The sequence below is a fragment of the Durio zibethinus genome, chromosome 9, assembly GCF_047325235.1.
Source record: "Durio zibethinus cultivar Kanyao isolate XHJ-2024 chromosome 9, ASM4732523v1, whole genome shotgun sequence".
In the NCBI taxonomy this organism is placed as follows: domain Eukaryota; kingdom Viridiplantae; phylum Streptophyta; class Magnoliopsida; order Malvales; family Malvaceae; genus Durio; species Durio zibethinus.
The window spans coordinates 1508576-1530293 of NC_143170.1; the positions used below are offsets into that span (position 1 = coordinate 1508576).

General features: G+C 32.6%; 1 protein-coding gene across 1 annotated transcript; it reads right to left on the reverse strand.

Moving 5' to 3' along the window:
* Positions 1-4761: 4761 nt before the first annotated feature.
* LOC111304571 (lysine-specific demethylase JMJ13-like) lies at positions 4762-12491 on the reverse strand. The gene is made up of 11 exons (XM_022901234.2): positions 11816-12491; positions 10074-10458; positions 9181-9337; positions 8881-9100; positions 7841-7894; positions 7649-7728; positions 7284-7561; positions 6807-7202; positions 6313-6719; positions 5903-6178; positions 4762-5597 (listed from the first exon to the last, which is right to left on the reverse strand). The coding sequence occupies exons 1-11, from the start codon at positions 11816-11818 to the stop codon at positions 5241-5243; spliced, it is 2613 nt and encodes an 870-aa protein (XP_022756969.2). The 5' UTR covers positions 11819-12491; the 3' UTR covers positions 4762-5240.
* Positions 12492-21718: the final 9227 nt, after the last annotated feature.

The following is a 21718-nucleotide window of genomic DNA, read 5'->3' on the forward strand; positions in this document are numbered from 1 at the left end:
CTCATGGAATGTGATGAATTGATCGCGACCAATGGGACTTGACGAAGAATAGTTTTGATTAATCATAGAGGGGGTGCAAAATAATATACCGACATAAAATATATAAATAGTTATTTATTTATTTATCACTGTTTCTGGACAATATTTGTCATTGAGAATTTGAAAATGGGTCAGCCTGTTTCCTTTTGCTTCTTTTTTTTTTTTTTTTTTTTCTGTAAAAGGAATATCCCAAGTATTGAATGAAATTTAAAGGGAAAGAGTGACAATCTTTTCTTCATATATAAATTCAATGTTGAAATCTTGTTTGTGTAATTAATTACATCCTCTTTGAGTAAAATATTTGTCATTGACAAAACTGATTCTTAATTTCGTACTCTTTATTGCTGGAGAAAATGTTAATTGGGAGACTAGCTGTTATCAACTCATGCAATGATAGATTAGATATGCAAACAAGTCAAGCAAAGATGAGATTTAGACTATCAGATTAGAAATTGATTGAAAGATAATAAAATATCAAGCTTGCCTTAATCAATAAAATCTTATTCTAAATCACCACTAGTACTGGCCAATGGCCATGGGTTTTGGAAAACTGAGACCTGGGTTTTCAACCTCACTTCACATCTTTATGTTTCTATGAAGTTGATCTCGTGAAACTAAAATCAAATTATATATATACTTATTATAGTTTACATCATGCTTGCTAAATCCTGCTATGATTTTAATGTTAATTACATCAATAATGATCTTAATTTGGTTTGAACATATTATGTACCGAAGAACAGAGTTATGGCATACAGGACACTTTGGTCTGAGGGTAAAATTAATTAAAGAAAATACAAATTACCAAACAAAGTAACAAAAGTTCTCAGTTGTAGGATTGTGTATCTCACTTGTTTTTTCTTCTTTTTTTGTTTCTACCTTTTTTTACCCTAAACAATCAGGCACATGGAAATTCAAAGAGAAGAAAGGTAACGTTAGATATCGACACTCACACCAACTCAAAAAATCCCAAATCATTATCCAAGCTTTTGAAATTCTTTATGTTTCTTGACAACATCATGAAAAGGCCAGTTTAATGGCTATGTGATGTACTAATTCCCTTTCTATTGCCAGTGGTCTATATCTTAAGGAACCTAAATATCAGGTATTCTCTGACCCTAATTAATTTTTTTGAAGGAATCATCTCACACAACACACAAGCAATGATTTTATGGTCAAAATATTCATCTGACAAAAAATTCTTATCAAAGTAGATCAGGATTTCTTAGTTGATTAGCTGCAAAACCTAAATGAATTAATATTTAAAGATTTTGTTCCAAAATTTACTGAAGGCAGTGGAGCTTTCCACTGGCATATGTTCTTCCTTTTTCGAATACATAAAAAACAGTTTCATACCCCAACTGAGGAACATGAGTAGAACTTTTTTCCTTTTAAGACCAAAATATTAATCACCTTTAATAATCAAACTCTAAATATTGATTGTGTTCCTCAGATAGCCTTGATATAGATTCTTCTCCCCCTCTTCATTAATTTATTTGTTTTGGTTTAGATATGAGGAAAAAGCACTTGTTCCAGATCAAGATTTTGGTCCAAATAAACCTCTATCTTATAGCCTAAATGGTCATTTTTCGATTCTATTTCTATCCAACAATAGTCTTTTTAATTGATTTTTATCAATTGATTACACGATATAATTAATACCCAAAACTTATGAACAACTTTATCATCTAATTAAAAAGAAAATCTTGGATTCACATAGTAATTGAATAAGAAATTAGGGATGAATTAATTATTAGCAGCAGGTAAATGTAACAAGTGAATAAAAAACAAGTAATTATCATCCAAGAATTTTATTATGAGGCTTGATGATCTATCTCAAATATTAATGTACGTTATCATAAGATTATACAAGTTCTACACATAGCTAGGCAGACATGAGTAGGTGGCAACTTTTTAGAGGAAGTGTTTTTGGGATAATAATGTATATTAAAAGTATAATTAGTGGAAGACTTGAATAATTAATATTCCCCTAATAATAGAAAAGACTTTTAAAGGAGCTCAAAGGGGAAATGATCCTAGTAAGAAACACAATATTCTTAAGGAACTTGACCACACTTTCAAAAGAAGATTTTCCCTTAATCAAACCCACAAAACAAGACTTAAAGTAGTAAGGCACTCCTTTTTCTAATTGAGTTAGAAGCTAGCAACAAGAATATGGGATCCTAATTCCAAAAAATTAAATAAAATTAAACGAAAAGTGGAAACATTTTGAATCTTTTCCAACGACTTGGAGCAAAAGGGAAGCCTAGATAAGTGCCCTACAAATCTAGAGAGACTAGTGATTGAAAGAAATTTGTAGATTTAGACAAGAACCCATTACCATAATTTTTATTTTTTTTTTTTGCTTTTGTTCCTTTTTCTTCTCATTCCATGTAAAATTTTTCCTTGGTTTCACTTTCTTTGCATTCTACAATTTTATTCTCCTGAAATAAAGGTAGAAATGATTAATAATACGGGAGGGGGAGTTGGTCCCACAATCCTTAAGACACACTCAATCCAATCACAATGGAATATGGTGCTGCTTTTTGGGAGGTCAAGGTAAAAAAGGGTTGTAGGCTCTCACCTAATAGGAGCTCTTTGCCCCACTCATACCCTATTACTATTAGCTATATAGTATTAATTAATTTTATTTCTTCTTCTTTGTTTTTTAGTACCAATTATTAAAAGACATTGAAATTCATAAATTTGATTTATTTTTTCTACCAAAAAATAGAAGAAAAAAATCACAAAACTATAAAGTATATAGTATAAACCAAGTAAGATAAATTTGGGAGTATACAAAATAAGCAAAGAAAGTCTCACTTAAAGGATTGAATTTTCTAATGTAACCTAATTGATGTATATTCCTCTAGAAATATGTGGTCATAAATAATGGTACAAGAATTGGTAAACCACCCTAATTAATAAACCTGGAGGGAGGCCAAATTGCCCTATAGGCAATGGATCCCCTATCCCACAATTACTCTTCTCACCACAATAACTTTGCGTGGTCAAATACACAAACTTAAAAAAAGTTATACATAGGAGTGGAAAATAGTTTTAGGGGGAAACGGTTGTGGAAATAATTTCGAATTGATGTGTTGTCAATTTGAGTAAAACCATCAATATGCCTGTGATTTTGTGTTTTTTTTATTTTTTCATAGGAAGGTAAATGCCCATACAAAAAGAAAGAGGGATGGTGAGGTTAGAACTCACGTCCCATGTTTTTCTTAAAACCTCTTAACCACTAGACCAAGAGGTAAAAAGCAATCATGCTTCTGTGTTGAGGCATAGCATAGCATCCAAGTTTGTTGGGATATATGGAATTAATAATGTTGGCAATTAAATTGTTACATCTTCCACTAGGTGAAAAATGAAGTGGAGTTTCTGATTTTTTTTTTTTTTTGTATTCCCATTTTTCATTGGTGCCTTTTCTACTTTTAATAATTTGTTTTCTGATTGATGTTTTGGACGTTGTGAGAGTGAGAGAAGGGAATTGGGCTCTAAATTCCATGGCTTAACTCTTATCTTCTGGGTTGACATGGGTTTTCATGGCCCTAGTTTGGACATAAATTTAAGACTAGCGGCTATCGGCAGGGCCCATTATTGTGAAGGTTGCTGTCATCATGACGCAAAGAACGTGCAAGAAAGAAAATGTGAATGTAATTTCTTGTTGTGTTCCATGGTTGGCGGAGAACCTTTTAGTCCAGAGATCTCACAGTCTCAGGTTGAATAAAGACAATAATTTAAAGAGGATTTTGGAAATGAAGAAAAACTTGCCCTACAGATTCCACCAGATAAACTAAAATGAAATTCACTTATGAAAAAACCCTTTCTCTCAATTCTTTGTTTTTTTTTTTTTTTTTCACCCTCTCTTTGGGTAGAATACCATGCTTTTCATCTTCTTGTGGAAAAAAGGCTTTTAGGCAGTAGCAAAAGTAGGATTTAACTCAACTGCAACTCAATCTCTCCAAACTAAACCCTATCCGAAATTACCTATACATAAATCCAAACAAGAGGCTAACTAAATTTCAAAAACCATGGACATTGCCACTCAGATTGACACGACAAAAATCTTTCATAACATGTATAAAAAGGGAAAATTCACTATTAAAAAAAATGAGATTTGGAAACATTCGAAAGCAAAACAAGATTAGAAATCTCAACGTCACCAAGGAATGGAACAAACAGTGTCCTGTGCGCTTCTGGATAGAATTAAAAAGAATGTGGCAACCATGGCGTTATCGCGACTTGCTATAGATGGAAAACTTATAGAAACAGGACAGTGGTCCATTGAGGGAGAAAGAACCCTAGCATTGCCGCAATTGCTATGATACAGATGGAACAGAAGAGGCCCATTTCACGACCCCAGGAAAACTATCAAGGTCCTCCTTAGCTCTTTTGCTTCCCACTAGTTTCCAAACAGCTACAGCAAAAAAAGGCCGTTGCTGGCTTATTCCCCCAGCTAAATAGTAAACATTGCAGGCCCGTCTGACATTGCAAGTTGCAGCATCTGCCACATGGGGCAAGTCGGTTTACAATTAAGTCTTGCCCCCACAATCCTATAATCCAAGACGAAGATCATTCCGAAGAGCAACATCTACGACTTGTCCGATGACAGTTTCCAGGGAAAGGATTTTTCCTTGCAACCAAGAATTTAATTACTACTAAAATAACTAATAATACTAGTTAGAATGGAATACATTAAATGAGAAGAAAAGATTTGAGAGAAAAAAAAAATGCATTTCTCTGCATTTTATTTAAGCAGTATACAATTGCTACAAAAAGAATAACGAACCTAGCAGGTGAAGCAGCAGACTTCTAAAGTTCGAGGAGCCTGTGGGAATGCCCACTTTCCTCAGCAAGAATTAATTTTTGACTGACAAACAACTTTACCAAAGTTACTAACCCAAATTCTACTTCAGTTTTTGCAGGAAGGTTCTCCTGCCAAAGACTGGAAAAACACCTCGGCCTGAGAACCGCAAGAATCACTGCACGTGCAATTTGCCCCAGTTTTGAGGCCTGCACAAAGAATAAAAATTTTCCTAAGCTTGGTTAATCCTCGCTGCTACTCCCTGAATCAATCATATGGAATTTTAGTGTTGTTAGAGAACTCCATTAGAGAGGAAATGAAGTCAGCAAAGTCAGTCTCCAGAGGCAAGCCAACCAGATTTCTCATCACTCTCCGCACATCTGTAACTTCAATCCAATCTGCTTTCTGAACCTACATATGTTAGGCCTCTAACTTTAAAGCGTTTTGGCCCAATCTCTATAGGAGAAGGTTCCCTCTTGCTCTTTCCTAACTCATGCTGGAACCTATCATTTCTGTGGTGCTCTCGCTGCCCACTCATTAAATGCTCATTGCCCAACTTCTTATACTTGATAGAAATGGGAAGGGTGCCTCTTCCAAATCCGTCCTTCACAACATTTTCAGGAGCTTCTTTATAATAGGAAGTGCAATTACTATTGCGATTTGGTTCATCATTTCTGCGGCATTCAGATGGCATTGATTGCCCAGATCTTCCTTCATGTTGGAGTTTTTTTAATCGTTTGAGCCCCTGTTCATATGAATAAAAGTATGAGGAAAAAGACGAAGTACCGGAAAAACAACTCAAGTCCCACAAACAAAATGGAAAGACTGAAAGTGAAGAAGCGAGGTATGAATGATAGCAAAATACATAATGATAATACAACAGTGAAATTGAAGACAATCACTATAATAGTGGAAACATTATCAACGTGACTGATAAGCATTTTAAAGTAAATCTAGAACAGGTGCCAAGCCATGAACAACAATTATCCAACAGAGAAGAAAATGGCAAAAAAAGAATCTTTTTTTCAACAAAAAAGGGCAGATTTACACCTGGTGTTCAGAGTTCTTTGATGACATGGTGTCACTGCCATATCTTTTCTCAACCTTCAAAAAAGAACGCCTTTTAACCCTAAATATCTCTGAATCCGAACTATCACTGTCTTGGCCCACAATAGACCTACTCACTGGCTCATGAACGTGATCCTGATGGATACCTGGACGATCTTCATGTGACAAACAGGATAAAGATGATTCAGATGTATTTCGTGAGACTTCTTCAGAGAACCCTTTACCATTAATGTTTCTGAGGTTAGCTACTCCCAGTACCTGCATTGAAATGTACAAATACCAAATGTTCACTTAGTACAGGAGCAGTAGCTTAAGTAGAGACATAAACATTATAATAATTCATCTGGCACCCTAACACATGAAATCTCAGCGAGCATAGAGCTGGATCTTACATTTTTAGGTGACAAGCCAACTAGATCCACAAAAGAACAGAGAGTTGACGCAGCAAAAGAAGAGCAAGCATCTGTCAGTTCGGGCCGAAAATTTCCAGTGTCATGGCTCATTGTAGGCTGTCTGTGTTCTAGTGGTTGACCCATAATTGTAGTTTTTGCAACAACCTCAGAATTCAAAAGAACATTAATCTCACAGAAAGGAAAGTATCCATCCTCTACATTAGTCTGGAACTTATTTGACAATGGATATGAATACAAGCCATCGCCATTTTCAGCTTGTCGCTCAATCTCTTCTGATATGGCATCCTCTTGCTCAAACTTCTTGGCAACAGTTTCCATCTCTGCAACATCATCCCTTAAGAAAAGACCATGACAGCTCCCGCATGGGAAGTCAAGTAACTTAATATCTGCACAAGGCAATCAGGTTCATAATAAGACAAAATTACATATCAAAGGGAGATTACTAAAATAAAGCATGATCTGAGAAAGATTACCATGTCGCAGACAAACAGGATGCAAATAACAGCTGCAGTTAACAAAAGCAACATAACAGTCACGTTTGCATAAAGTGCAGACAATAGTTCTATAAGGATTTGGAGATACACTGGTGCATGCCCTTGTTTTCATGATAGACCAACGTGCCCGGTGCAGGAAACGCATCAGCTTTACAAATGAAAGCTTAATGCAATGCTGCGAAGCCAAGTCTGCCAGAGAATAATCCAGATCGTCCAGTTCTAAACTTGTATAGAGAAGCATAGCTTCCTTGCACAGAAGTTCCTCGTGAGGAAGGAGAGGCACCCTATTGAGATGTGCATAACGCAAGCTTGCCACAGCCCCCCAAGGAAACCAATCACCAATAGCAAAGTTCACAGCCTCACCACAGTTGAAACCTAAATTATCACAATTAGAAACTTATTCATCAGATCCTCCAAGAGGGGAGTAAGAACAACTTCCGTACAAATATGCCTTACCATGACTAAATCCAGCATGATATGCTCTTGGAAAGGTAATTACAAACTCTCCAGGATTCTGCACAACCTTGTAGACTGGGACATCATGGTCTAACAAAATATTAGGAGGAAATAATGTCGTTTTACCCAAAAGCACATCAAAAGCTCCATCTTCACCATCCATTGCTAGGATATCATTAGTGTACACATGTTCCTTGACAACCTTCTCAAATTTTAAAGCAGCATGACCGGGTATGCCATACCAAGTTTTCGAAGCTCCACAATGATGATAATTAATGCTGCCACAAAAGATGAAGAAAACGATTAATTACAGAAAATAAAGAAAGTAAATAAATAAATAGACTTTGATTTTTAATAACATTTACCTATACAAATAATGATCCTCCACATGCCAAGCAAACATACTAAATAGCATTCCTATGTAAAGCATGGGGTCGCTTACTCCCTAAAACAACCATCAGTTCAATATAAGAGAAACATAAATGTGAGCGTATTAATTTTCTGCATGTATATGTGCCAAAACTCACAAGATAAAAAAATTTTGATCATTTCATTACCGGAATTGCTGTTTCAAGAAGACGCAAAATGGACTTTGGCAGCTGTGAGAGTTTCTGAAATCAAACGAAAAGAAGTATATAAGAACCAATTGAACCACAATCCAGAACAGGGTTAGGGCCAACCATAATAGGATTAGTAACAAACATTCCTTCCTCGATTCCACTCTCTCTCTCTATCCAAATCAACCTTAAAGTTATTAAATTTCAAGAGAAATGGCTCTCCTGAATTCTGGGACAATTCTATATCCTTAGTTTATCCAAATAATATTGATAAATAATAATTTAAACAGTTATTTTCCCAGGTATAACAAACCTTGATAACTTTGTGATTGAATAAAGAGGTATCAAGCCTGTTGGACCCTCTTGGAACAAATTTGCAGCAGGAACCATGTAAGAGATTACCAAATCCAGGCATGCAGATGCTGTTGGGATCATTGTTGCCCTATGGCACCAGATCCTATAAAACTCCTATTAGTTATAGATGAGAGGACATGATTTATCCCACTACCATAGTAACTGTTAAGGCCGTCATAATCTATCTCTTTAAGACCAAGTATCAAGGCCTATGATCATTCTAATTGGATAGCGTGTCTCCTAGGCTAAAGTTTTAAGACCAAATCTGAAGTTTAATTTATTCTGGACAGTCAACAAAATGACCAAAACAGATGATGGCTCTTTTTTGTACAACGACTTATCCTGAGGCATGAGTATAACTTGTAGTGCCAACCACAAGAGGGGCTTTGAATTCATGCCAACACATATGAACATCTACACTTGTTACACTTTAAGCAGCAAAGAGTAGAGAAATGATCAAAATAGAGAACAGAAGATCAGTGTCTCTGCCATAAATTTATAAAAAAGTACATGAATATACAATAAATAGAATCAAGAATGAGATCAATAAGCTATGCAGCACAACAGCAATTTTACTTTTCTTTTCTAAAATTTAACTATGATGGTAAAATTAACCAAACAGACCTCTACAAGAAAGCATTTTAAAAAATATAAAACTAAAGAGATGATAGCACTGAATTTAGCACCTTCAAATTCCATTTGCTAGTTCCAAGCGGGTCACTGGGAGACGAAGAAAAGGCACTACCCTCAACATCACAAGCATATTCAACACTTTCTGTCTTCCCAAAAGCAATTTCATGCCAAAATTCTTTTTCCATGTACGTTGCAGGAAGACAACCAGCACTATAATATCTACGAGAAAACACCTTGTTCGCCATTTTCTCGAAATCACAAAATGTATAATTTCTGAAATGTCATGCTCACATTCAGAACCAGAAAAACACTCGAGGCACAAAATAACATTTGTTTCAAGTGAGAGAGTTCACCTTCCACTCATGAAAAAGGTGACTCTGTCATCAGTATCCCACTCCGCAAGACGAAGAGGTTGTACTCTTGTTGTGAACTTGAATCCTACTTCCTCCTTCATCAATACAACTCCAGCAGGAACAGTAGCACTTAAAGGGGAAATGATCTTGCATATACCTGAGAATTAAGGAGCAAATATTCAAAATGCTTCAGCATTTATTTATCAAAAAAAAAAAAAAAAAAACACTAAAGAGGCACTTTTTAAACAATTTCCTTCAAAATCCAAACATGTCTATTCCTCCCTTCTTCAGTTGGTTTTTGTATAATATCATCAGATAGAATAAAAGTAAATCTAGGAGCAGTGCAGCTGTTTGAGAAATCCAATTTCTCTTTACCAGTGTGCCAAATGAGTAAACTAAATTTCTTCCAGAAATACCGTTCAAACATAAGGCCCTGAAAATTAAGTCAAATAGATCCACCTATTCCTATCTTTCTAATTTGTGCAAGACATGAAAACAAAATGTCTTATTGCCACTAAAAAAAAAGCCTTTCTCAGTATATTTGTAGCAGTGAAGACACGTAGTACCACAGAGATGAAACAGCACTCAGTGCTTTTTTATTTCTACTACAGATCTTTGGTCTTCCCCTCAAAAATTCATTCAGTCCCTAGAAAAACAATATTTAACCACAACGCCTACCAAACAAAAAGTTATAGACATCAAAGCCTCACAAAAATGTATATGAAAAACATAAAACATAAATAGAATCCATCATATTTCTCTATTTCCACTTTTCTTTTAGGTTACATTTTCTATGCCTTTAAACAGAGTTGGAGAGAGAATGGTTGCTTTTGGGGTTTATGGAAATTACTCAAATTGTTAAAGACAAAGGGTAAAAGCACAGAAGGTGTTACCATATCTTGAAGCTTCGGGAGCTATCTTCTGTAAATAAACCAAAGGATCCTCAAACTCTTCCTTTGTAGGGCAGTATACAGGACATTCTGGAATTCTCTCAGTCCATTCCAGATCACTAGTATTAAACTTATCAACCCTGTGCTTGGAAAACATGTCCTTCTCCCTTGAAGCACCATTTGACATAGAAAACGATTCTGCATTCCCTTGTAACCTCATTCCACATGATGCTGAAACTCTCAAAGCATCTCCTCCACTTCTAGCCATCATATTTGTGACACCAGATGTCCCAGAGACAGTTTCTGATTTTATTCGATGAAGCCTTTTATGCTTCAATAACTCTAACCCATATTTGACTTCCTTGGACAAACTCACCCTTCCTTCCACCTACCAAAAGAAGCAAAGAAGCAAATGAAAAAAATCATATATCAGTATATGGAAACAACTATAGAAGCAGACTTGAGAAAACACATAATAACAACACAAAAGCAGCCTCATATTCGCCATATACAAAGTTAATACTTCTAGTTTTCAATTGAATCAGCACCTAATTGCTATCCAAATGACCTGCGTCCACATCCATGCAGCTACAGCATTCATAACACACTAAATGCACACAGCCAACACCATTAGTTTTCGAAGTTTTCAATAAGTTATAGCTATATTACTTCAAACTATGCAGCAGAGTAACTGCTATCAGCTTGACTCGTGGAAAGCATAGATTTCAACAGAGAACTTAACATAACAAATTTTGTCAATACTTCGGGTATTTTGTTTGCACCGGAGTAATAAATCAGGTAACAAAAATTAAGATGCCAAGGCCCAATCCAGTCCATGCATATAAGAACAAACTATGGCACAACAAAAGTTAGTGAGAAAACATCTACAGCCGTGTTTCAATCACAATCACTTGACCAGACTCTCCATCCAGTAATTAATCTAAAAGAGGACCGAGTTCATTCGGAAATGAGACAGTGAATAGGATAAATTTGGAAACATGCATAGCCATTTGTAGCCAAAACTAAGAATGTGAAACCAAGCACACCAATCTGAACCTGGATAATTTCTAAAGCATACAGAAGACACATCGTTGACTGAATCTAAACCAAATCAATGACCCAAATAGATTAAATTTACGCCCCAAAAACTTTCCATTAAAACCGTGAGTCAAAGGTTTACAACCAGTTGAATTCATCCTACATAAAATATGCCGTAAATATAAAGTCAAAATATGAGTAATTACATAGACCAATGTTGAATCTTAAGTAAAAAACCAGACAATTTCAACAATAATACACGGTATTACCAGATCAACTTTTTAAACAAAAATAGTAATGATAAAAAATTCATTAAATAATTTTCAATCTTGTCCACAAATTTAAAAGCGTAGTCAAAATAAACTCTACCTCAAGAATGAAATTCAACAAAACAGGCATGTAAATTATTTTATTAACAGATAACTGAAGCATCCATAATCTCAACACGAAAGCCCTCGATAGACATATCCAAAATGCATGAAGCACTATGTTCATTGCATGAACAAAATTTTTCCTAGATATGAAAAATTAATTTCTAATTTGTTATCAAAAGTTGTAGAACAAATCTAGGATTAAGATAATGCTTGATATCCGTACAACGACAAACAGAGTAAATAAAACCTTTAAAATTCCATTAAAAATCTAAAAAAAAAAAAGGTTAAAAGAAAAAGAAAAATAGAAAGAACTCAACAGAAGAATTTACGTACCATCTCATTCCGCAATGGTTCTTTGCACGCCACCGTTTTGTCGCAATTCACCGAACAAAACAATCCAGAGAAAACTTTTAAAAAAAGCAAAATCCGCTAATACCAAACCCTAGATCACGACTTCACCATTTGCTATTAAAACAAAGCATCAAACGTCAACCGACGTCGCCACATTCTCAAAACGCGCCACGTTCTCCACCAGACCGAGTCAAGCTTGGAGATCGAAATCCGAGTCACGAAAAGAAATACTTAAAATATTGCAGGAAATTATCAATACTAGAAAGATAAGTGGTTTGCGGCGAATCAAAGATTCCTTCGCCGGAGAAAAGAGCTGTTTCCCGGCGGATGGAGGAGGCTTTCCGACGAAAGGCAAGACAGAAACAGTAAATGAGAACTGAAGAGAGAGAAAGCGAAAAAAAAAAAAAGAAAAGGCAAACCTTAAAAAAGCGGAAAAGTACAACCAGATTATAATTTATACGTTCATGCCCAAATATTAATGCTTTAGACGAGCTTTAATATAATTTAACCAAAAAAAAAAAAAGAAACGTTAAATTAATAGTTAAAAAAAAAATACGTTAAATTAAAAATATAGAAAAATAGGAAAGGAGTAAAGAGGAGGAGTCCAGAGGGAAAGTAGTTGCTGTTAGGTGGTTCAACCAAACGCCTACCGGCCAACAGGCGTTTTTATTCCTTCTCTCGCGTTTCGCTCGTTTATAAGGAACCTTCCGTTTTCAACCCTTTTCACCTCATTGCCATTGGACAAAACGTAAATTGATGAAAATTAAAAACTTAAGTTTGATGAGTATTTTTTAAGATTAAAGAGTAAAAATTAAATTTTGAATAAAAATTAAATTTTGAATAAAAATTATTTTATTATAATAAAATAAAATTTTTAATTATTTATTTTAGTTAATTGAATTTTTATTAAATCAAAATTATATTAACTGTCAATATTTATTTTTGTTCAACCGAAATTTAATTAAATAAAAATAAATTTTTAAAAATTTAATTAATTTAAAATAAAAAAATTAAAATTTAATTATTGTAATAAAATATTAAAAATTTATTGAATATTTGTTCGAAATTTTTTTACCCTTTTACCCTTTCAAAGTGGGCCGTTTTGTCAATTCAAATGGACGGTGTCATCGAAGACCTCTGGTCCTTGTTTCGGTCAGAGAAACGACAGTCTGGAATGAAGAAATTATCACCTGTACTTAAGCACAATATCTAAACGTGCATAATGGTCAAATCCGGCCGTCACTGAACTTTATCACTGTTGTTTAACGGTAAAAAAGCAACGAAATCCATGGATTCGGAATCCTAGATGGTATGTACTTGTTGCTTCAAACAGCTGAGTTGTATAGTAACAGCCTCACCTACGTTCTATTTAGTTAGGTTACTACGGAAAAGACAAGAGCCTACCGTTTGGTTGCCCTTTTAGCAAGCAAAGGGAGGGTGTTTTAGACTTTCTGTAATCTTTCCGTAATGTGAGTGAACCACTCGCAAAAGCGTGCCAGACGTGATTCCACAAACAAACGTGATATTGCCACGTGTCCGTCGAGGGGACAAGAAAAACATGTGGCGCGAGGAAGGTGCAGCGGGTTTAGGCGTTTTCTGTGTTAGTGAGGGTGGTGCCAGAACGGGAATAGCTGGCGGTTACAGCAGGGTATCACGCGACCGTATGACCAGCCCAGGCTTTAAGCTCTCAATAGGAATTCTATGCTCAGTTAAAATAACAACAAAGCCACCGTCGTTTCCGGCTTCCGATCAATTTCTCTCTTTGAAGGCTACCGTTTTAAATTTTTCCTACAGATATTTCGCTTTGTTGAGCCTTTTTTTCTCGTTTTTGAGTGGTTGCGCTGAGGCTGGTCTAAACCAGAAATGTAGATGAATCAAGTAGAGTTAATATAGTAAAAAAATTTAAATTCAAATTCGATTTAAAATTTTATTTAAATTCAATCGAATTTTAATTTTTAAATTTAATATTAATTCAAGATAAAATATTAAACTATTTAAATTTGTTTAATAAAAATTAAATTTAATTCCTATAATTAATTTTAAAGTAAATTTTGTTTAAATTTAAATTTGAATTAATATATAACAATAAAATAATAATTTTTAATTAAAATAATAAAATATATTAAAATTTAAAATTTTAATTAAATTTGTAAATTATTCAAATTAAATATTAAATATTTTTTTATTTTTTTAAAATTTTATTTTCTTTATTTTATATTTTTTATTAATATTTATTTAAACATAAAATATTTAAATTTAAATGATTTGATAAATTAAATTATTTAAATTTAATTTAATAATAATTAAATTGAATTTAAATTTTATTTAAATGAATACTTACAAACATAAATGATTAGTTTCTCAGTCAGCCAAAACGAAAATTTGGCAGCACGGCTTCTGACTTGGTCAACGTTCTACTTTAGTCTCCAGCTGAGCTTGCCTTTTAGCCGGCTTGGATTATTAATAGTTAATATCTTGTTGGTCAAACTAAAATGCTCTGTGAAAATGTGGAATTCTTTTTTTATTTGTGAAATCTAACTAGACGACAAGTCGTGTTGTGTGTACTCTGTACACGTGCAACTTTAGTAATAGATTTGTTGTTGCCAGTTGGAAGTCGTATGAAATCTTAATTTTGCTGTAAAAAACTTATTCGTATCAAAAATCATATTAATCGGATAACTGATAAGGAGAATTTAAAAAAAAAAAGTAAAATCCAAATGAAAAAAATATATTGTAATGCAAATCAAACTATCGGTCGATATTATAAATAATTTTAATTATAATAAATTTTTTAATATTTTATTAAAATAATCGAGGACAGTGTGGGAAAAATTTTTTGAAAATTATTTTAGATAGGAACTGACAAAATGCTCCTTTTTTATTATTTCAAGTAACTGCCCCAATAAAATACCTCTGTACTGAATCAGCGTACTTACTATAAGTCTGCAACCATTCTGCAATCCTCCTTAGCTTCGCGTCTACGCTTCTTGTTTTGCCAACTCTCTTTTCTCTACTCGACAGCTGTCGCTTAAAGCGCATTACGGTAAATTCAACTACAGGATTAGACTTGTCTAGTTTCTTTTTGGTCGGAGTGAGTACAGCTAAGTTCTCCGAATTGACGAAAACGCCTGTGTAAATAGTGGGAAATCACTTCAATGCCCAATACCGTTTGATTATAATTATGTGTTTTACATGGATATGAGAATTTAAAATATGATATAAGAAAGTGATATGAATATCATATAAAAAATTTTAATTTAAAATTTCAATAATAATTATATATAAATTTAATAAAATTAAAATATATCTTTTATATTTTTATGTTGATATAAATTATAACATAATTTTTATATAAAATATAATATAAATATATAAATTTTAATATTTTATATGATATTGATACATAAATTATAAAATTTAATTGTACAAACTATAATTTTCTTTAAATGTACTTTCCTTTTGAAGTTGACTACAACAAAACCAAAACCAGACCTAACCCTTTGTAATGAAATTGGAAAACTTTTTAATCTATTATCTTATATTATGTTTGGATTGAAGGGAGAGGAAATAAACGAAAAAAAAGTAATAAAAACAAAAAAAAAATTATTTAAATAAAATTTTAATTTAAACAAAAGAAAAAAAGGTAAAAATTCAATAACTTTTAATTTTTTTTAATATCTCAATTTAAAAGAAAAGCTAAGAAAAGAATAGTTAAAAACATTTTATTTTTATAAAAAAGTATTATATCTATCTTTTTATTAATACTAAAAATTTAGTAAAAAAAACTTAACAACATCATAATCTTTTCATAAAATTTTCAAAGTCATCTCTTTTTGATAAAATAAATTTATGTTGAACAATTATATGATAATATATTATTACTTTTTGTTTGATGCAAAAAACACATATAATTCGTTAGTATATAATATTTTTATGTGATTATATTTTTTATATTTAATAACTTTTATATGAATACATAGCCAAAGTGATATTATGCTAAAATTTTGACAATGACAAAAAAATTTATCAATACATGTTTATAAAATATCTTTATGTTTCACTTAATTAAAAATCACTAATATAACAGTAATTGTGAGATCAGACAAGATAGTAAGCATATCATTATTTATGAGTGCTATAAAATTATAAGTAATGAAATATTATAATTGAAAAAATTATTATAATGAACCATTTTCTTTATTTTTCATTATTTATTCAAATAATGGTTGTTAAAATTTTTTTATTAATTTTAATTATCCAAAATAAACAATACATATATCATTTTTTTTCCTTTCATTTAATTTAATTTTCTTTCCTTTCTTTCATTAATATTTATTCAAACATTGTGTTAAAATCATTTTCGTGATTGTTTCATTATCAAATTTGGAATATATATGTTTGAAACATTTGAAGATGTATATATATTCAACATTTATTCGATCCATTAATTAAAATTTTCACTTATTTTGCCAATGAAAAATTAAGTTAACTAATAAATTTCTCCTTATTCATTTATCAACAAGAAAAAAAAAATCATTCAATTGATAAATTTAAATTGAGCTTATCATTGTCCATAAAAGAGTTAAACATCAAACAGTTATGAAAGTATAATTTGACATTTTTGATAAAGTAATTTACTTTTTTTTTTTTGTAATGAAATTTGCCTAAAAAAGGTTATATCAGCCACAGCCCACAAGCAGTGGGGTACCATACATTTTTTTTTCTTATGCATCTCATAGATTTTACGATGCTCTCTTTTGTTACAATCATCTTCACCAACAAAAGGTGAGCAAATCCAAAATAGGTTTTTTGTTTTTACATTTAACTCCTATCCAAAAGTGTGCATATTTCCAAAGGTCCAAAAAATGGGGTATGACTTTGATGGATATTTAAGTCCAAGTGGTCAATAAGAAAATAGGATGTGTGGTTTGAGGATTTCCCATTGCTTATTGGTTACCTTATATTAAATATAAATAACAAAATACTATTATTGATGCATACGAATAAAATATAAATAATATGTTTCTTACTTAATAATTAACAAAAAAAAAATAGTAAATTTAATTAGTTTATTCTAAAGTTCATAAAATATTATAGATGTAGATCTATAAAATTTGAGATAAAATAATTTTAAATATGATAAGTTGATATGATAAGAAAACGATATAAAATAATTTATATAAAGATTTCAAAAAATTTATTTCATATTTAGTTACGTAAATACAAAATTTGATATGATATTATTCATATATTACATATGTTTGACATATTTAATAAATATAAAATACGGAAAACATATTTAATTAAATTATGTTATATGCGTATATATCTAATATGCATAAACATGTTAAATACGTTAAAGAAAATTTTTTTAATTTATATATTTTCCTTACCATCTTTCTTTTTTTTTTTTTTTTAATCTTCTTCTACTTCATAATCATATCCTTCTCCCTCACCGCCGCATCTGTGCATCCATCACCGTCCATTTTTCTATCATTTATTTTCACCTTCCCCCCCCCCCCCCCCAAAAAAAAGGGCCTTGCTTAATTATAAAGATTCAAGCCAAAGCGGACTCTCGAATCAAACCAACAAATTTGCTCAATTTCTATCTCTTTCTCTCTCTTTTATGTATGTCACATTCTCAATGGTCGATTCATTGAGGAATCTTATTTAAATTAAACAACAAATTCAATTCCATTAAGCCCACACAACAAAAACAATGCACATTAATCTATTCAATCATGCAACCTTATCATATTATATTTATTATATACGTCATCTTACCTACTATTCTCTGTCCACATTATTAGACAAATGTATTTTTCCAATTTAGCAACAACAATGCCAACAAACACCACTGATTTAATTCCGGAATCCGGTTGATATTAGGTATCTTATGGATAAAATTCAACACCCTTTACATGAATTAACTAAATTCTATCGTACAAAAGGGTGAACCCACCCCCCCCCCCCCCCACAACCAATTGGGAAGGCAAATTATGTGAGGGAAAAAGTTGGTGATCATGTTACATCAATATTTTTGAATTGGTGGGTGTCTTAATCAGCTAGCTAGCTAAATTAAGCGTGTCTCTAAGGCACGGACAAGGTCATTTTGAGCAAGGTTGGGAGTGGTGGGCTGGCTAGACTTTGGTTTCTAAATACTTTAGCATGTAACAAGACTACACGAGCAAGAAAACGAAAGATAAAGTTGAAAATGAGAAGATGGAGGACCTGATCAAGGAGAAAAATGGCAGTCAGCTGGAATGTACTAGCCTTAGATAAGAAGGAAAATATTGCTTCCTACTGTTTGGGGAAAGTAATCAAGCTACATTGAATTGAATGACTTCAAGGAACTTGCTTATCATTCAAAAAAAGTTGAGTATAAGCTAGATAGCTTGGCAAATATCAAATCAAGTGTGAATGCAATCTCAGTGATCAACCAAGCCAATAGGAATCAGGTTTCCGTGCTGAAAAAGAGAGTCAAAAATCAGCCAAAAAGAAAGAAAGTTTTCAAAAAGCAAGGCTTAAAACCAATGATAGTGTCTCTATGTAGTCTGTGAACATTATGAGAAATTATCAGTTTTTCTCCTTTTTTGATGAAAAACTACTTATAACTTAAACAGAGAAGGTTGATGGCTGATGATTTGATCAAAGGCAGATGGTAATACGGCAAAGGAAAGATGCAGAATCCTTATCCACCATTTTACAATTTAAGCCAAGAAATTTTGATATGTTTAGGATTATGCCCTCAAAAAAGTCGATGGATGATTAACTAAACAATTAAAGCTTAAAGGGATGGAATACATTTAAATGTCTGTCTATCAATTTACATCATTGATGGGAATTGACAGAGTCCATGTGGCTATATTGATAACAATGTTTAAATGGGAAACTTGGGTTCCTCATCTTGCATCAATGTTAGAGTAATTGCATCATGACCTAAAAGTAATGTAAGTGGGCATAAGATATTGTGACAACATGTGCTTATGTTCCTCAACAAAATTAGGAACAACTAATCCAACTTATAATTGATAGTAATTTTATTGGGAAAAACCAAAATTGTTGAATGATTTTGTGTCTTTGTAATAACTAAAGTTTAATTGAGTGTCTCCACAAGAGGAAGCTCAAGTTTATAATATGGTTTCTATTGAATGATTGACCAAGTCCATTGTGTACCCAAATTTCCTTTTTTTTTTAGTTATAGTAAACCCAAATTAGGTAATAATTGCAAGTGGAAAAGCAGGCAAATAATTTCAAAACTCAAGCACAAAATAGGCCAAAATAATTGTCAAAATAATTCCCACAAAATTCATTTTCACAGCGACCAGTCCACCAAATAGACGTTCTTATACTTCCCTGGATTCATGCATGGAGACAAAGTACAAGGTTTAGAGGAAGCGTCTGATCTATCGACCAAAAAAACAAAAGCTTTGCTTAAACAAAATATACTTCTTCAATGACCTGAACCCACGCAATCCTTAACGTGTTCATTTTCATGGAAAAAAAAAAAAGCTTTTGTTAGCTTTGAAATAGTCAATCCACCATTTTGAAACTACTGAATTTAAAGAAATTTTAATTAATTAAGCACGTTAAAAAAACACCGCATCTTTTTTTTTTTTTTTTACCAAATGACTTATAACTTTCAATAGTTGTTTGTCTCTTCTGCCTCAATTTCAGCTCATGGGTCAATGTTTCCTCCTTCCATAATCAAAATGAGGTGAATGAAGGAGAAAAAAACAAAAGATAGATTACGGCAAAGGAGAACTCCACGTTGCTTCCCAAAACGTAAAGGCAGCAAAAGCAAAAGCCAACTTTTTTTTTTAAACTATTTTTTCATAAATTTTTAGAGAGTTCACATTTGGGTGTGGCCGCCACCATGTTTCATCATAGAGCTTGGCCTGTGCTTCAATGCCACATCAGAAAAGTGGGGTTGGGAGGAATCCCCTTTGCCACCTTTCTTTTATCTTTTCTTTTCCCAACTTTCTGTTTTTGTGATAAGGCACAAAATGAGAGGCCAATTTTGGGTATGGATGCATAGAACATGAAGATTCTCAATCTGTCACTTTGTCGGTTATACCATTTGCTTTTGTTTATTTTCATTTTGTTTTTCTCATGTTGATATTATATTGAATCTGATTTCCCTTGCACCAATCAGCATAGCCTGCCTTTCCTTCTCCAAAATGCTTGGCTTTGCCCTTTTATTGGCGACCCATTTTGCCCTTTACATTTAATTCAACCAATAGGGATTACATTTCAGTTTTTGGGAGAATCAAAGCTCGTAGACCCGTGTTCGGTATGATTGGCGTTCACTAGATTATTAACAAATTTTGGGTGGAAATCGAATGTCACGATCCATCAAAGCATTAACTAATATTAGGGGATCAAAGGGAACATGCCCCTGAAATTTCTATACCATTAGAACTTGTGAATTGCCAGGCAACCATTGGTTTTTGTGTGGTCTTATCAAGATGCATACCCACGTCCAATTTGCCAGCTATTTTCCTAACACGTAGCTTAAACAAGGACTTGAAGATTTTAATTTGAGATCCCTTATTTTGATTTTGACTTACAGTAGAATATATATGCAGGCCATACCGTTCGTATTACTAGTAATTTAGTAGGAACCTGAAATAGATACAATTATTTAGTTTTTAAAGGTGAAATTTCCTATATGTTAGTCTAAATGATTAGATTTGATGGTTTGATTTGCTAAATGATGCGAAGAAATGGGCAAAAATGTTTGATTCTTCTTATTCTTCTTCAACTTTTGACTAGTAAATGGATAGTGATGGTTTTAGGCAGTGACCATGACTTAACGCCACTTTGAAGTTTTGAACGAATGAGTCCAAATCAGAACAACTACTTTCGACTTGGCTTTTCCTTTTGATTCGATGATCTTTCCATTGCCTGGAAATACAGAATCTTTGCCTTAGATTTTGGTGTTGCATTTTCCTAATTTATCTTTGTTGGGTCCATTTGTAAAAGGATTAGACAGCAGTTTCAACCTCAAAGAAGAAAATGGTAGCCAATGGCTATGGATGGTCCAACGGCATTCACTCTCCGTCTCTCAAAACTTTCCATTGGATGAAAACGTCGGAAATTTGGAGGAAACCTGTCAATGTTATTGTAGAAAAAAAAAAAAAAAGATTGACTTGTTATGACTTCAATTTTGGGTCACTTGCAAAATTTTAAAATCAGAGATAATAAAATTTCAGGTACATATTCGACGCCCCTTTAATCATCACCCAATTAAACATTTTTTTATCTTAAAAATTTTGAAAAATTATTTAATATATTGATAATAAAATTTTTTAATTTCACAATCGATATTAAAATGATGATATATATTTTATTTTTTAATTAATTATTTTAAATATAAAAAAATATGTATCCTCGTTTTTTGTGAAATTAAAAATTTTACTACATAATTTAAAAAAAAATTCATTAAGGACCAAGAAAAAATTTTAGATTGGATTATATGGGCTTAACACAAGCTTTGCTCCGAGTCCAAATTTGAGTTGAGGCCCAAAGGTGGTTCACAACACTCATCATTTGGAATAATTAGTAAAATTTTTACCACCTGTCATTGGGTTAATTTCCCCGATTTAGTGGTAAATAAAAATCAGATATATTTTGTTTTGTTCCGTTCGTAACATGTTCATACGGCATACAATCAAAGTTATTTTTGCAAGCAATACATTAATCAGATTTGGTTTCTGACAGCGATGATCAAAGGTAAACACAATTTTATATCACTCACATTGTTTAGCATTCAACTATGGTCATTTTCAATACAATCATCTGCAAAACCGGCTCCATTGGCATTGGCCGAGAGAATAAAAGAGCATGTTTTTCCAAGAGTGACGGTAACCATAAAAAATGAAG